Genomic DNA, 16,536 nt, shown 5'->3' with positions numbered 1-16,536 from the left:
CCCCTTGGGTTTCTGATATGCTTTCAATGGCCTCTGGTTCCAGCGATGTAACCGCGGTCATTCCCAGCGGGTCAGTGCGGTTGGCCTCAGTGTGAAGCAAAGCACAAGTCCCCGAGAGCCCCAGGTGTGCTCGGATTCCGAGCTCCCGGAAAGGAAGGCCACGTGCAAGCATGAAGAGCCCGGCTGGAGCTTCTGGGCAGCATTGCCCCCCTAGCCAGGCCGGGGGGCGCCAGAGCCTGCTGTCAGGACTGACACAGACACGCCAGAGGCACTTCGAATGGTTCCCATTTCCCTGAAGTGTCAGGGCTCTGAAGACCGACCTTCACTCCACGTTTATTTTCTGTGACCGTGAGACATCGATTGTGCCGAGCTGGATTCCTTTGGTCCCTTCATCGCTAAGTCCCAGAAACCCCTTGCAGACAAAAGCTGCTTCAGCAGGCCTGACACAGAGAGCGGAAGTTTCTGGGCTGTTCTGGCAGAAAGCAGGGCAAGGTCTGGAGCGTGCGTCTCGCTGGGGCTCGGTAGGACCCCCGGTCTCCATGGAGCATAGGAACTCCGCGGAGAAAACGCTCAAGTGCTCGGACGTCACGGGGCTACGATTCTAACTGGCAATACTTGGCGGTTCTGGGCATAACCGGAAAGCTGGTGTCCACGCTGGGCTCTGCCCTTGGTCCCACACCTGAGCTGGGACGTGAGCATAAATGTTACCTTTGTCCAGTGTGTTTGCATTCCAGGGAGGGACCCTGCCCAACCTTCAGTTCTGGTGCAGAAACCGGAATATCAGCCTCTCCAGGAGGATGCCTGGCAGCCGGGGTGCAGGCTGAGCCCCCCTTGGAGGTTTGCCCCCTCTAAGGACAGGGAGACAGAGCACGAGTGGAGAGGAGAGAGGCAGGTCCTGACTCCGAGGCTGTCCTAAACTGTAGACTTACCACTGATCTTGTACTTCTTCCAAGTGTCCCGAAACTCTACTTGGCCTTAAAAAGAAGGGAAATTGGACACTGGCTGGCGCATGAATGAAACTCGGGGATTCACAAATATGTATGATGACACTTCTGTGTAGTTCCGACTGGTCCCATTCACAGAGACAGAAAGCAGAGCGGACGTTTGCAGGGGTCGGGGCAGGGAGAAGGGGCGGTTGGTGTCTATCGGGCACAGAGCTTTCCTTCAGAGAGACGGCTGGTTCTGGCAATGGATGGCAGTGATGGTGGCCTAGCGGTGTGCACACTCTTAACACCCCCGAACCGTACATTCAAAAATGGCTAACTTGGTCATTATTGTGTTTTGTGGGTCTTGCGGCAATTTTCAAAAATAATTATTTTTTCAAAAGTATTCTGCCATAGGGACACCTGGGTGGCTTGGTTGGTAAAGCGTCTGACTCTTGATTTCGACTCAGGTCATGCTCTCAAGGTTAGGAGATAGAGCCCCTCATCAGGCTCCACGCTGAGCCGGGAATCTGCTTGAGATTCTCTGTCCCTCTCCCTCTTCCCCTCCACACATGGGCCCTCTCTCTCTCTCTGTTTCTCTAATACATAAATAAATCTTGAAAAATAAAAAAGTATTCCACCATATGGAACACAGATAAGCTGTAAATGCATTACAAAAATGATCCAATGAGGGGCGCCAGGGTGGCTCAGGGGGTTAGAGCCTCTGCCTTCGGCTCAGGTCATGACCCTGGGGTCCTGGGACCCAGCTCCACATCAGGCTCTCTGCTTGGCAGGGAGCCTGCTTCCCCCTCTCTCTCTGCCTGCCTCTGCCTACTTGTGATCTCCGTCTGTCAAATAAATAAATAAAATCTTTGGGAAAAAAAAAAAAAGATCCAATGATGTTGGAAAATGGAGTATGGAAATTGGAAAGGGAGCAAGTTTCACTGCAGTGTCACAGCGTGCTGCTTTTAAAACCACACGTATGCATGACCCCAGACGCGTAGATACCCCTACATGGTGCAGAGGAGAACGTCACAGACTGAGAGAAACCGCATCGCCAGCAATCCCCACATCCGTGGGAGGTCGCATTCAAGGCAACTTCACGATCTCGTTGACACTCGTCCGTATGGTCTTAGCTTTTCACAGAATGTGCATAGTTTGTGTGAAGAGGCCGATGGCGGGACGGGGGGGCGGCTGAGCCCAGCACCTTCCACACGGTCTGCTGCACCCGGGTTCAGTACCGGAACCGTCCCACATGGGCTGTTCTTATGTAGGGAACCCTCATGTAGGGAACCCGCGACCCCAGGGTGCTCCTAACCTGAAGGAGAGAGGCAGGAGCCGTAAGAAATGGCACCGATGGAACCCTCCCGCCCGACTGTCTCATCCTCCGCACAGGAAATCCCCACGAGCCTCTGGGGAAGGGAGGGGTGACTGCTGCTTCTTCCAGCAGAGGAGCAGCTAAACGCCATGTCCAAGGTGACCCTGCCTCTGGGTGGAGGCTCAGAGTTAGCATCCAGTCGAACTCAGGGGTCTAACTCAGTCCAGCCCCCTCCGTGGCCTCGCGCGGCTCTGCAGACTAGACCCATGCGCCGGTGTGGACGTCCCCACCTGGACCTGGCCTCGGTCAGGCTCTGCCCTGCGTTTTCCTCCATCCCCGTACCGAGGAGCAGCTCACACACCCCGTGGAGACCAGGCCTCCGAGCAGCGCGACGTGGGGCCAGCATCTGTTCAACCCCATGCTGAAAGGCTGCATCTCATCTGGTCCTGGAAGGTGGGGGCCCCAAGGCAGGTGCTACCTTCCTTCCCCCCACCTGCCCGCCCTCACCTCTGCACACAAGTCTCATGCGCCCAGAGTGTGACCAGCAGCTGACACAAACAGCTCCTGCCTCAGGGCAGTGGCAAGCAATGTGGCCTCTGAGACGTGTCCTAGAGACCAGATGGCCAAGGACGTGACCCCAGCAGACCATGGTCAAGGTCTGGTGCACATGAAAGCACAAGGGAAACGGCTGGAAACCGTACCTGCTGCTCCTAGGACGCCGAGCCGAAGCCGCAAAACAGAACGCAGCCTCCCTTAAGTGAATGATCACACAGAATAAATATAAATAAATAAAATAATAATAATAAATAAATAAAATAATAATAATAAATAAATAAAATAATATGCCTGCCCCTTCGAGCCCCCTTCCCTGTCACCACGCAGGTGCCAGAACTGAAGGAGCAGCTCCGCCGGAGTTGGAGGAGAAATGATTCAGCGGGAGGCGGCCAGAAACCAGGGGCGACCTGGAGCCCCCGGACCGGAGGCCAGGATGTCCGTGTCCACTCAGGCGGGGCCGATGTCCTTGCTCTCACGACCTCACCAGCTGGCAAACCCAGCAGACACTGGAATGCTCTGTTCCCCTACAAAGTTCTCCGCATTAGGTCGCCCCCCAATGCTCCCTCCCCGGCTCCCACCCCCATTCTCCTGGTTTTCTTTCGTGCTCCCTTAAATGTCCGTCTTCTCTGGGATTTGTTAAAAACCTTCCTTCCCTACAGATTTCATTCCCTACCACGACCCCTTTACCATTTCTCTGCAAATCCCCTGCCTTCCGAGAGCCGACACCTTCCTCTCTGCCACCAGGCAGCACAGCCCAGCAACCTTCCCAAACGCCTCCTGCTCGGAGCTGCTCCTGGCGAGGGAGGGTGTGGGGTAGGAACACCCCTGTGTCCACATCCCCTGGCCTGGGGAACTCCAGCCCCTGCCTTCCCAAGGGCCCCCGCAATTCAGCTCTGCGTGTCCCCTGTGGCCTTAATATCACATGTCTTATCAGCCGTCCTGCCCCACCCCCCATGACTTCTCTCCTCACTTACTAGTAACCCTTACACCTCCTGGTCGCTCGGTTCACTTACCCTCTAGGGAAACCTAAAGCTCCTTCTGCTCAAACATTCATGTAGCCATCATTCCCCCCATCAGCAGGTGCTGAGGATGTAAGGGTCTTGCTTTCCCAGACTCCCTTGCAGCTGGTCCTGTGACTGAGGCTCTGCTAACCAGGCCCAGGGCCGGTGGGACAGTGGGACAGTGGGACCAGTGGTGGGGCTCAGGGTCGGAGGGGCAGGGAAAGGGGACTCCTGATGCCAACCCCCCCCCCCACCCACCTATCTCTCAATCTCTCAGTCTATGTGTGCCTCTGTCCCTCTGTCCTTCTCTCTGGCAGGCCCGCCGTGGAAGTATCCAGAAGGTGCTGCTTTGGTACAGATGGGGTTCTGCCGGTGGTGGAGAAGGCCAGCGCCTGGCGTCTCCCGCACAGCGGCCACAGCCCACGGGCTGCCTCAGACCAGATCTGCGGCATAGGTCGGACACTCCTCCCGGAAGCTGAGCTCCAAGCAGTTTCTCCAGGCCCCTCGTGGATCCTGAGAGCTACCCACTGCCCTCTCGGGAAACTCCTCCCTTGCTTAGTCAGCCAGAGCTGCTTCTGTTGCTCACAAATAAGAACACTGACCAAGACATTAGGAGAGCTGTTTGTAGAATTATAAAAATTAATAATGAAGAGAACATTTAAAACATCTTTAGAATTGATGAGAACTTGAGAGATCCTCAGGTAGCAGCTAACACAACGCCCCAGTCTGACCATGGAGGGCTGGAGACTCCAATCCTCGCAGCCTGAATCCCTGAATCCCTGAGTCCGGAAGACTCAGCCCCGTCTGGAAACCAGGCCTGCGGACTCCCGGAGGCCATGCCAGGGGCTCGCTTCCTGGGAAGCCGCAGTGGACAACTTCCTAGGAACAGACCTCTAGCTGGAAGAGAGAAAGACCGGCGACGAAAAGATGCTCCGCATCACAGGTCATCAGGGAAACGCAAATTAGAACAGGAGCTGGTCCTGCCCCCCCGTGAGAGTGGCCCGGATCTGGAAGCACCAACCACAGCAAATGCTGACCAGGACGTGGAGCAACGGGAGCTCAGCACTGGGGAAACACCAAGTGGCGCAGGTTCCTTGGAAGACGGCTCGGCAGGTTCTAATAAAACAAAATCACCTCCTACCATATGATCTAGCAATAGCACTTCTTGACATTCACACACACACAAGCGGAAAACTGACATCCACACAAAAACCTGACGCAGGTGTTTATGCAACTGCACTCGTCATTACCAAAGCCTGGCAGCAAGCAGGACGTCCTCAGTCCGTGGACGGAGACGTACCCTGTGGTTCACTCAGACACTGGAATGCTGTGAGGCACTAAGGAGAGATGAGCTATCAAGGCGTGAGAAGACATGGAGGGACCTTCCATGCACATCCCCAAGTGAGAGAAGCCCGTCTGGAAAGGCTGCATTGGGTCTCATTCCATCCATAGGACGTTCCAGAAGAGGCAAAGCTATGGAGACAGGAGAGAGAGTGGTTGAGGGGGTCAGGGGGAGGGAGGAATGAAGAGGTGGAGCCCCGAGGATTTTTAGGGCACAGATACTACTCTGCGTGACACTGTGATGGTGAATGTGTGTCATCATACCTTTGTCCACACCCCTAGAATGCACAACTCCAAGCGTGAACCTTAATGCAAACTGTGGACTCCAGCTGCTACGGATGTGTCGATGTCAGTTGTCAGTGGTAACAAGCATGCACCCTGTGGAGGAGGTCAGGGAGGGGCGGGGGTCAGGGAGTAGATAGGGAATCTCTGAACCTGCTCCTAAATCTTGCAGTGTACCGGCAACTGCTCTAAAAAAATACAGTCTGGATGAAAAAAAAACATTAAGTGATAGAGGAGGCTGGTAGATTTAAGAAGATTGGCGAGACACACACATTAGAATGAAGGCTGGAGGAAGGGAAGGAGGAAAGCTGGCATTGGTTAGTCAAGGAGAGCATGCACCCCAGGAGCAGAGAGTTTTGAGAAAGAAAATCCCACCCTGAAGGTTAAGTGAAAAGCAAGCGGCTTGACTTTTGTTAGGGACGAGGGTGTCCCCTGGGGCCATGGCACGGAGAACGCAGCTCCGAGACAGAGACTCGCCCGGCTGGGCTGGGGGCTGGGCAGCCCCTTGCGCAGTGTCCCCCTGAGGCCACCTCCTCCAGCTTTCTAAGCTGCCCCACCACGGGCCTGCTAGCCTGGGCTGCCTCCTTCAGGAAGCCCACTTGCATTGCCCAGCCTCAAAAACCAAACCGAACCGGTCCGAGGAGCCAACTGGGGGTGTTCCGGGCTGAGAGCTGAATCCAGCCACAGCTGGACAGAGAAAAGTGTGTGCACGTGACTCCCGGACTACTCAGGGCAAACGGCGTGAGGGGTGGTTTATTAGAATTTCACTCCGGATTGCGACACCGCCCTTCAGATCACCTCTGCTATTGTGCAAGTGCCGCCCTATAAATACGGAGACACTCCCGGCTTTGGAAGCCTCTGTCAGCTCGGCCTCTGTCAGCTCGGCCTCCAAGGAGCCTCTCTGCCTTCCCCGGGCATCCCGGCCCGGCCTGCCAGCCGCCATGAGGGCTCTCTCCTTCCTGCTGCTGATTCTGTGCCTCGTCTCCTCCCACCTGGCCCCAGGTAAGCTGTGAGATCCTGCTCTAGCCCCTCGGCCCCGGGGCCAGGAATTGGGGGGCTGAGTTTAAGGACACCTGCGTCTTGGGGCCTGGGGGTGGGGCAGCAGCATCCCCAGGGCTGAGTGGCTGGCTTGGGGACACTACAACGGGCAGGCCTGCTGAGCCTGGGCCTGGGGCTATACCCCGACCCCCTGGGACAAGCATGCTGGGAGCACCCCAGGCTGACTCTCCCCGGTCCGCTGGGCAGCCCAGCTGCAGGAGAGGCAGGCCCAGGCCTCCCTCCCTGACTGTCCTGGGGGCTCCATGCCCTCGGTGCTGGGCAGGGATGCAGGGCTGGTCTCAGGAAGCTCCAGCATCCCCCGTCTCCATCTTTGTCTCGGACTTCTAGAAATCATCCTCCGTGGAAGGGGGACCACGGACTCCCCCTGCAGCGTGCCTCCTCGCATCGAAAGGCCGGCTTCCTATCCAGGGGCGAGAGGTGCAGGCTGCCAGCCGGGGCTCACCCTGGTCCCTGGGTGGGGCCTCGCAGGTGGCCTGCTGTAAGCAGGTGCCTCCTGCCCCTCCCACAAAGCCAGCTCACCCTGCACCTTTGACTCACTTCACGCGCGGGCAGTCTGGAGTGCACGGGTGGTCTTCGATCCTCCCTGGGAAATCCTCGCGTGTTCTGTGGAGTGGGAAATCTGCCCAGGGCATAGGAGGGAGCTCTCCGTCGGGCCGGAAGACACCAGCTCCCCGGCTCAGAACAGACGTGTAAGGGCAGGTGGGATGCTGCGTGTGGAAGCAACTGGGGGACATGTTCTGTCCTGGCCTGGGGGACATGTTCTGTCATGGCCTCTGGCAAATCCTACATCCGGGGCCTCAGCTGTCTCATCTGTAGAACGAGGGGGCCGTGGTGGGTTGGGGGGGGGCACTTAGAGCATGAATTCTGCTCCCAAGTTCCCTAAAAGATCCGACGGTGCTTTTCTGCATCATACAGATCTGCTGGATCTTCTCCAAGTACAACTCAGTCCCCCCATCTGGAAGCTGGGTGTGAAAGCATTCTAAGGCAGAGTTTTAAGTTTCTAGCGGGGACCCATTCGAGGGGTGGAAAAATCGGTTTAGAGAGTCACCACCACGTTTTTCTCAAAGAACCGAAAGTAGGAGTGCAAGCGGCACAATAAGCGTCCGTGTTCTTACCATGCTCTGATTCCAGCCACACGGGCAGGTATGCATTTGGGGCCAGAGGCTCTGTGAAATTTCTGGCTGCAGTTCAGCTCAAGCTCAGAAAAGCCTGAGAGCCACTATTGAACTTGAAGAGTTCAGCTGATCCCCTCAACACGGGACTGTGAGCATCTCATTCAAAACAGAGAATGTGGAAGTGTTTCTGAGGATACACAGGAGTGACCAAACTTACTGGTCTTTCCATACAGAAATATTAGCTACAAAGTGATTGAACGCTGAGTATACCCAGGATTCACTCAGAAACTCCGAGGAGAAGCTGTCCTACTCTGTCCTCTGACAACACTCAAGTCCTGTCTGCGCAACGCTGATTCCCAGTCCGGGGGTGGAACCAAGTTTATTGCAAGAAGGGAGCTGAGAGCTGCTTCTAGAAGGTGCTGCTCGGGCCCCAGCCTCACACTGTGACTCACCCTGAGCCCTCACAGGGGATCAGTTCACTCCCTTTTCTGAGAAAGCCATTAGGGCTCAGCTGCTTACCCCGGGGGGAACCAGGCCCACACGCCCCAAGGTGAATGACGGTTGTGTGGTCCCTGCAGGAAACCATGACTGGGCACTCTCTTTTAGCAGTTTTTATCTCTATAAAGAAAAGGGGGGCATTGCCCCTGTTATCTTATACAAATCTTATTTCCGTGAACACGGAATGATGTCCAAACGGCAAGGCAGCTCGAGTCCCCTGCATCAGCTGCATGAGAGCCCAGGCGAGGGGTTTTGAAGTCAGGGTCGTTTGGGGCTGCTCACTCACTGACTCCACAGACATTTAGTTAATAGCTACTGTGTGCAGGCCATGCCCTGGAAAAGGGGACGAGCCAGGAAACCCCAGCCCTGGAAAGTATGACCTGACGTTCTAGAAGCAGAGCATGGCAAGAAACCCAATTTTATAATTAATTATCTAATTACCATTGTGTTGTGAAATGCATTAAGTACAGGGTGCTAAGGGATCGTGTGACAAGGGGACTGACCGGGTCTGCAGGAGCCAGGAAGGCTCTCTTAAGGGACGGAGAAGTGAAGGAAAGATGGAAGTCATTTTGGTGTCCACGGTATTTAAAAAAAGTTTTTTTTTACTTCCTTCTTGACATTAGAAACTCAGGATGTGTCACATAAAATTCAGATTTGTATCTTAAGAACACAAAAAATGAAGCCGTACTCTAGGCCCAGAGGCAGTGAGCTGTCATGGGTGTCCCCCGCCCCCCCAGGCGCTGCAGACCCCACCGCTCCCTATTGCTCCGCTCAGCCTACTTCGCGGACTTTTCCTATCTACCTGCTGCTGTGGGGAGGTATAGCTATGCAGCGTGGAGGCTGATCAGGGGAGAGCAAAGTGGCCCTGGGAACGCGGGGAGAACGTTCCCTGGTGGTTAGCACTTCCCTGTAGCAAAACCAACCAAACCCACCGAGAGAGGCACCGGCCACTCCTCCGTACTGTCCTTCCTTTCCTTCTGGGACCCCGTGGGCACTCCTGGGTGCCTGGGCCTGAGTTTCCCCACCTTTAAAATGATGGTTTGGCCAAAATGACGCCTGCTCACACATCCTGTGACCCTCAGAGTCTGCCCTGCCTTGTCCACACCTGAGTGTCTCACTCTGGGATCCCCACCCCGACCTGCTGGCCTGAATTCCTTCCTCCAGTCTGACCTCTGGCAACAGCCACCAGGAATGTGTCTGCTATGGCCTCTGGGTCCCATCGAGAAAAACATGTTTCCCCTTGCCTCAGACACAAGGGCCCCTCGGCCGCCAAACCAGGCCTCACAGAAGCATGTGGTCAGCCTCACAGGGGAAACTGAGCTGTGCCCACAAAATACCGCACGTGGAGCGTGCCAGCCGAGAGAAGCATGTCTATGAAAAACACCTCACGACATGTGGGATTTTGTCCCCAGATAGCTTCAGAAGACTCAGAGAGGGGCGCCCGGGTCGGCTAAGGGCCTGACTCTTGATTTCAGCTCAGGTCATGGCCCAGAGTCGCAAGATCAAGCCCGGCATCGGGCTTGCACTCAGCAGGCAGTCTGCTTCTCTCTCCCCCTCCCTCTAAATTAAATAAATAAAATCTTAAAAAAAGAACAAAGAAGCAGAAGATACCTGGAGATGAGGTCAGAGATGAGGTCGGGTCCTCTCTAGCCTGCACGGATGGCTCAAGCGCCAGCAGCCTTCGAAGTGGACAAGCAGCCTCTGTCTCGACGCCCCTCAGCCTCTGGGGCAGCCCTTCCCGGGCATGACGCCAACCACGACCCTCTCCCGAGCGGAAAGGAGCCTCGGTTGACTTGCTGAGGCCCAGAGGGCTCTGATGAGCTGTGTCCGCCCGTAAGACCAGGCTCCCCGGCTTCCCAGCACCGGGTCCCTGGACGCCTCTCAGAGGGCGTGGGGCTCGCGGCCAGCAGACCGCGTTCTCCTCCGGCTCCGTGTGTCTGTGTTTGCGCCTGAGAAATTTATAATTTTAGTCAACAGCTCTCCAGTTTTATCTTCCAACTCCCTCACTAGGAGCTTTGATGGTGTGACACAAAGGGAACCTCGGTGCCCACACTTTGAGCAGAATGGCCGAGAGCGAGGTCCGCTAGCAACCGGTTCACCGCACTTCCAGTCCCGCGCTCTGCCCCCCGCCCTGTCCCCACTTCTCTGAAAGGCTCGCTAAGAAATTCTCTCTCCGTGGCTCCTCTATGCGAAGTCTAAGATCTCCCTCTGTGTTGACCTCTACGCCGTGCCTCCTCCTCTTCCCTGGCCACCAGCATCTGCCCGGGCAGGTCATATTGCAAGGCAGTAACACGGAACGGTGTGGTCCCTGCTTTCTGCAGATTTATTTTCTGATGACCCTAAAAGTTCAGCGCCTCCTGTGCTCACTGCCCAGAACCAGTCCTTCCCCCCATCCTGTTCGCTTCCGTGACTGAACCCCTGGCACCCATTTCCTACTGAGTTTGCCACTACTGAAGCCAACCGTCTTTCATTCAACCGACACCTGTTACGGTTCTTCCCACACCCCCCACCCCCACCGACAGCTGGTTTGCAGCTGCACTGAGGTGGGGTTTTGGACAATCCAGCTGTGTATGGCTCAATACATGTACATTGGAAAGAGTCCCTATTTTCTCCGCAAGCACTGAAACGGGCACAGACCTGCTTTCCCACCAGGGAAAAGCAGTTCCTACCTTGAAACGGGTCTCCTCTGCCACGTTCCTCTGGTGTGTGTGTGCTCCAGCGGCCCCACGGGAAGTGCAGGATCGCTGGTCTCAGGCCAGCTTCGTGAGCACCGGCGGGAATAAGCACCAAGTCCAAGGACATGTAGTCGCCCTTGGGAAAGTGGGGGAGAAGAGAGGTGTGGGTTACCCACGGAGCTGTCAGGCAGCGAGCGCACAGAAGCAGACCCAAGAGGGGACAGGACCCATCCAGTGCCGGGTGGTCACAGCTCTGGGAATAGGCAGATGACCTTTTCAGAAGTAACTCTTATTTTTTCTTTCTTTAACTGCAAAGTATTACACGCATCCTGAAAAGTGCATAAACCAGGAATGTGCAGCTTAATGAATTATAAAACAAGTAGCCTGTGACCAGGGTTTAGGTCAAGAAGCAGGACTTGGCCGGCACCTAAGAAATAATCTCTCCAGGCTTCTCAGTCACCCACTCCTGGGCTTGACTCTTGTGGTAAAAACTTCCCATATTTCTTAGACTTTTACCATGTTAATACGCATGCTGAATAATACAGCTTGGTTTGTGTGTGCCTTTCAGTCGGCTAGTTACCAGGAAGAAGGGGATGTTGTGAGCCCTAGCATATGCTCGTGTTTGATAATGATAGGCAGGCAGATAGATAATAGCGCGAGAAATTTGTAATCTTGATAGAAGATGCCACACCATTCCCCAGTGGATGAGAGTCTCACGGCTCTGTACCCACGCCAATACTTGTCATTGTCAATCATTTTAAATTTTAGCTGTCTGGTGAGTGTAGTGGTATCTCGCTAGAATTTTTCCAGCATTTTCCTGAGAAACACTAAGTTGAGCACTTTTGTATATAGCTGCTAGCCATTTGGATAGCTTTTATGATATGTGAAACTATGTGTCTCTATTTTCTATCAGATTATCTGTTTTTTTCTCAATGATTTGTAGTAGATCTTTGTGTATTCTTCAAGTAAGCCCTTTGTCAACTATAATATTGCAAATCTCTTCTCCTCCCTTGTGCTATGATTTTTCTCTCCTGATGGAAACTCCTTACACAGAAGTTGGCGTGATGATTATAATGTGGCTAAATGTGTCCTCTCTTTCCCTTTATAAGCAATCCCTTTTGTATTTTAAGAAACCTTTTTTACGCCCCAAACATGAAGAAAGTCTATAACTTTGTCTTCTGAGGACTCATTATTTTTCCTTTTTCATTTAGACTTATAATCCATTTTGCAATTGTTTTTAATGTGTGAGTTAAGGGTAAAGTTTTTTTTTTTTTTTTCCAACATGAATCTCCAATCGTCCCAGAACCAGCTCTAAGGGGAGCATTCCCCTTCCTCCCCCACACTGCTCTCCTAAGGAGCTGGATTCTTCACACAGGCATAGGTCCCTCTCTGCCCTCTTTATCCTTCCTGTTCCATTTGTACGTTTGTCCTTTTGTCTTTACCAAACAGTCTAATTACAGTGGATCTATAATTAGCCTCGAAATCCAGTAAAGCAAGTCCTCCGACCTTCTTCTCCAAGAGTGTCTTGGCTATTCTTGGTCCTTTGAATTCCCACATAAATTGTAGAATAAGCTTGTCAAGAATCTCTTGATATTTTCATGTTATGGAGTTAAATCTGCAGGTTAATTTGGGGGGAAATTAACATTTGAAAAATAATTAATCTTCCAGTGCTTACACATAGCATTTCCATTTATTTTGTTCTTCTAGAACTCATCAAAGAATATTGTATTTCTTATATACAGGAGTATTGTATTTTCTTAGATTTATAACTAAGCATTTGATATTTCAATATGGTGATATATTTTAATTTCATTTTATCTGTTGGTTGCTAATGCACAGAAGTAAAGTTGAGTTTTATATTGATCTTACATACAACAAAATAGTTAATATTTTTTATTAATTCCTTCTGGACTGTCTGCATATAATCATAATGCCTACAAATAGTGACAATATTATTTCCTCCTTTTCAACCTATATGTATATATATATATTTTTTTTTTCTCTTTCTGTTTTCCTTCTCTTCCTCCCCTGGCTGGTACCCTCAAGTAGAACATTCAGTGCAATTGCTGCCAGTCATTATGCTGGTCTTATTGGCCGTCTCAGATGAAAAGTTTTCAGTGTTTGAGTGTTAAGTGTGCTGCTGGTAAGAGGTATCTGTAGATTTTTCTTTATGTAATCAAGGAAGTTCTCTCCAGTTTCTTGTTTGTTAAAAGCTTTTTATCATTAATCAGAGTTGAAGTTTTCCAATGTTTTTCTGCACCTGTTGGGATGATCATATGATTTATCTCCTTGAACTGTTAATAGGCATTGACTGATCTTCAAATGTTGAATGAAAGCTTAACTTTGTGAAATACACTGAACTTGGTTTTATTCTGTTTGCTGATATTTTGTATAGGATCTTAGCCTCTTCAAAGATCAGGGAGGTTGAGCTATAGGTTTCCTTTACTTTCCTTGCATTGCTGATCTTTTTAGATGGTGCAATTAAGACCAAGTCGGCACCTCACCATAAACTAGGGAATGTTCTCTCTCTTGTTATTCTGAAAACCAGTGTGCTCTGTAGACACTATTTCTTATATGTTGCTTGGCAGGATTTGCTAATGAAGTCATCTTGGCCCAGAGTCTCACTTATGGCCCAGTTCTTAGATCATTATAAGACTATTTATATTTTCTGTTTTCTTATTTGTATATTTTAGTGAATTGTATTTCTCTAAGAGATTTTTTTTTATCTCAACTAAATTTTTACATTTGTTCAAGTGACTGTTCTATTTTTTTCTATATGAATATAAGAATAGAAAAATATTTCCAGTTTTTCTATTTCCACGAACTATTCAACTTTTTAAATTCCTAATAATTTTCATGTTTTAAACTGGTAGAAGGCGTTGTCCGTGCTGTCCTTCCTGTCTGCTCCCAGCCTCGAGAAGGGCATTCCTTAGTTCTGACTAAAATGTGAAAACTAGTGGTCCAGCAATTCTCGATTCTTTACTGAACATTAGACACTTCTATGGGGTGTTATTTAAATGCCAGTAGCTCACCGCCACCGCAGAGCAATTCAGTCTATATTTTTAAGAGTATCCTGGGTGGTTAAATGTGTATGCAGCATTGAGAAGCACTGATCTACATCACAGTTTCTCAGCCTTGGTGCTATTGACATTTGGGGCCAGATAACTCTCTGTTCTGCGCATCACTGGTCTTCCGCAGCACCTCTGGCCTCCACCCACTAGATGCCGGTAATGTCCACCCCACATACCCCAGAGCTGTGATAACCCACAGTGTCCCCAGACATTGCCAAATATCCAGTCATCAGACACCCACAGTCCTAGGTCAGGTGAGGCAGCTGTGACAGGGATATGGATTAAATAAGAGACAAATCCAGTGGTATGAGAACCATCTCTCCAATACGCAGAGACACATGGCATCAGAATGGACTGTTTCCCAGACTGGTGATGGCCTGCTGTGTCCGTCAGCTGGAGCGGCCATAGCAAAAGGGCACGGGGTGGTCTCCCCCGACAACAGAAATTAATCCTTTCCCAGTTCTGAAGGCTGGAAGTTCAAGGTCAATATGTCAGCAGGTTAGGGTTCTCCCAAGGCCTCTCTCCTTGGCTCACAGATAACTGCCTACTCTCCTGTCCTCATATGGCCTTTCTTCTGTGTGTACACATCCCTTTATACGTCCCAATGTCCTCTTCTTATCAGGATCTATGTCCTAGTGGATTAGAGATGACATTTATAACCTCATCTAACCTTAATCACGTCCTGAAAGGCCCTACCTCAAAACACAGTCACACTGTGAGGCGCTGGCTGGTGAAGACATCAGCTTACATTCTGGGGAAGGGGACACCATTCGGGCCATAAGACCTATCAATAGAGGCAAGCAAAACAGTAGCTTGATCCCCACTGACTGGGAATATTGTAGGGCAGCTACTGCATAGAGTAGAAGACTAGTCCAGAAACCTTCTGATTATGAGATTCTGGGATATCAGGAAGAAGGCAGAATAAATTCCAAGTGGACAAACCGTGAAAGCATTATAGGGTAGCCATACTTTCAACCTGACCCCAAAGGAAAACAGATTTCAGGGAAGATGGCGGCAAGAGAGATGGGGGAGCAGGGATCCTGGTCCGAGGGGTTGGCATCCCGAGGCAGCACGGGAGTGCAGGGAGTTGAGGAGAGCTCCCAGGGTCAGGAAGGTACTCCAGCCTTGTTCGGCCAACAGTACTATGTGATAAAATACTTATCTGGGGACTAACTTGAAATCCTTGCACACCTTCAAGCTCTCTGGGCAGAGGAAACCACATTCATAAGCCAGCCCGCTGCCCATCGTCGGCTTCCGCTGGGCCACGGCTGGCACAGACCTCAGACTCTGCCCGGGTCTTGAAAGAGAAAATGTTTCGCAGTGCGTTCAAAGAGTCACTTTACCCAATGTTCTACAATCACCATGTCCACAAGCCACGAGTCTAAAGCGTTTCCTTTCCCGTCTTACAGGTGCTGGCTTTCTCAGCGGTCTCGGCCAGAGGTCTGACCACTACATGTGTGCCAGGAAAGGAGGCACCTGTAACTTCTCCCCCTGCCCGCTCTTCACCAGGTTGGAAGGCACCTGTTACGGTGGGAAGGCCAAGTGCTGCATGCGTTGACTCTGAGCTGGGTGTGACGGAGAGAGGATGGGGAAGTCCAACGAAGCATTTGTAACCACTGTTTTAATAAAAGAAGACTTTTTTTTAAGCATACCTCTTTCAGACCAGAATGAATCTTGTCTCCTTTTGGAAGAGGTTGAGAGGGGATGGGGGTCGGGAGCAGAGATGGGCCAGGCCGCAGGGCCCACCCTGCACAGGGCTGGGGGTGCTGACCAGAGCTGAGCCGTGTCTGGTCATTGCCAGGCCAAGGTGTGGGCAACGTGGAGGGCGCCCGTGAGACCAAGGACACACGAGGAGAGGATGAGGCAGGCAAAGCCTTCCCTCGTCCACGCGGCAGCTCGCCCCACACTGGGCGGTCTTGGCAGCCAGTTCCGTGAAAACAGCCCATGTGCAGGGCCTCTCCCTTCCCCTGAAAGGAAGTGTTCACGTCTCCCCAGGAGTGTTCTATTTTGAAAAGAAACCTCAGGCATGCTGTCAGCTTCCCTGTTCAAGATATGGGAAGTCCTCCCTGGGAGCATTCCTCTGGATGTTTAATCAAAGACAGATTCCCAGATAAGCCCTCATACTTCGGACAGCCAAGGTTTGGGTTTCCCAAGATCCAGTTCCTCCGGCAGGAAAAAAAAAAAAAAAAAAAAAGCCCACATTCTGTGTTTACCTCACATTCTTTGGTTTCCAAGATTGTGGTGATCTTCCCTGCCCTGCCAGGAGCTCTTCACCGAACCAAAAGCGACCGCTCATGGATTCCCAGCCACAGAGAGGCCAGGGATGGTCACAGGAAAGGGGGGAGGGGTAGGTCTCTGCCAGCACCAGCACTGGAAACAGCAGCCCCAGAACGAGAAAGACTAGCATGATCTTTGCAGCCCCTCCGCCTCGACATTTGGCCCCGGAGCCCCCAGGTCACGGGGGTGGCACTCTTGATCGCCCCTTATAAGGGAAAGCAGCTGGGCACGTTCTCATCTGCTCTTGCCAACACCCCCCACCCCCTCCAGTGTCATGCCTCTGAGCTCCTCTGAGCTTTTCCATCCATTTCCAAACTCCTCTGAGCCTTTCCACCCCCCACCCCGCCTGCCCAGGGCATCTGCAGTCTTGCCCCTTTTGGACCCGCCGGTACCACCGAAACCCCGTCCTCCCACGATGAGG

At 52.1% G+C, this 16,536-nt stretch overlaps 1 protein-coding gene and 1 long non-coding RNA gene across 7 annotated transcripts in view; one reads left to right on the top strand and one right to left on the bottom strand.

Moving 5' to 3' along the window:
* Positions 1 to 12,720, bottom strand: part of LOC132006600 (uncharacterized) — a 64,262-nt gene extending 51,542 nt beyond the window's left edge. For 2 of the 6 annotated variants that reach the window (XR_009401150.1, XR_009401148.1), the window contains exon 1: positions 9,704 to 12,715. This is a non-coding gene — a long non-coding RNA (uncharacterized LOC132006600). Of the gene's footprint in view, positions 1 to 9,703 lie in introns of all 6 variants that reach the window. The other 4 variants (XR_009401152.1, XR_009401153.1, XR_009401151.1 and 1 more) reach the window with 4 other exon arrangements.
* On the top strand, positions 6,217 to 15,489 carry DEFB1 (defensin beta 1). The gene is made up of 2 exons (XM_059384493.1): positions 6,217 to 6,422; positions 15,248 to 15,489. The coding sequence occupies exons 1-2, from the start codon at positions 6,362 to 6,364 to the stop codon at positions 15,394 to 15,396; spliced, it is 210 nt and encodes a 69-aa protein (XP_059240476.1). The 5' UTR covers positions 6,217 to 6,361; the 3' UTR covers positions 15,397 to 15,489.
* Positions 15,490 to 16,536: the final 1,047 nt, after the last annotated feature.

The sequence above is a fragment of the Mustela nigripes genome, chromosome 18, assembly GCF_022355385.1.
Source record: "Mustela nigripes isolate SB6536 chromosome 18, MUSNIG.SB6536, whole genome shotgun sequence".
NCBI classification, from domain to species: Eukaryota; Metazoa; Chordata; class Mammalia; order Carnivora; family Mustelidae; genus Mustela; species Mustela nigripes.
The sequence above is the reverse complement of the archived record's forward strand: the minus strand, read 5'-3'. Positions and strand labels throughout refer to the sequence as shown.

Excerpts from the sequence above, each read along its gene's own strand:
- DEFB1 (XM_059384493.1), top strand. The coding sequence starts at position 6,362 with ATGAGGGCTCTCTCCTTCCTGCTGCTGATTCTGTGCCTCGTCTCCTCC. Across the intron at positions 6,423-15,247 it reads CTCCTCCCACCTGGCCCCAG|GTGCTGGCTTTCTCAGCGGT; the intron begins GTAAGCTGTGAG and ends CCCGTCTTACAG.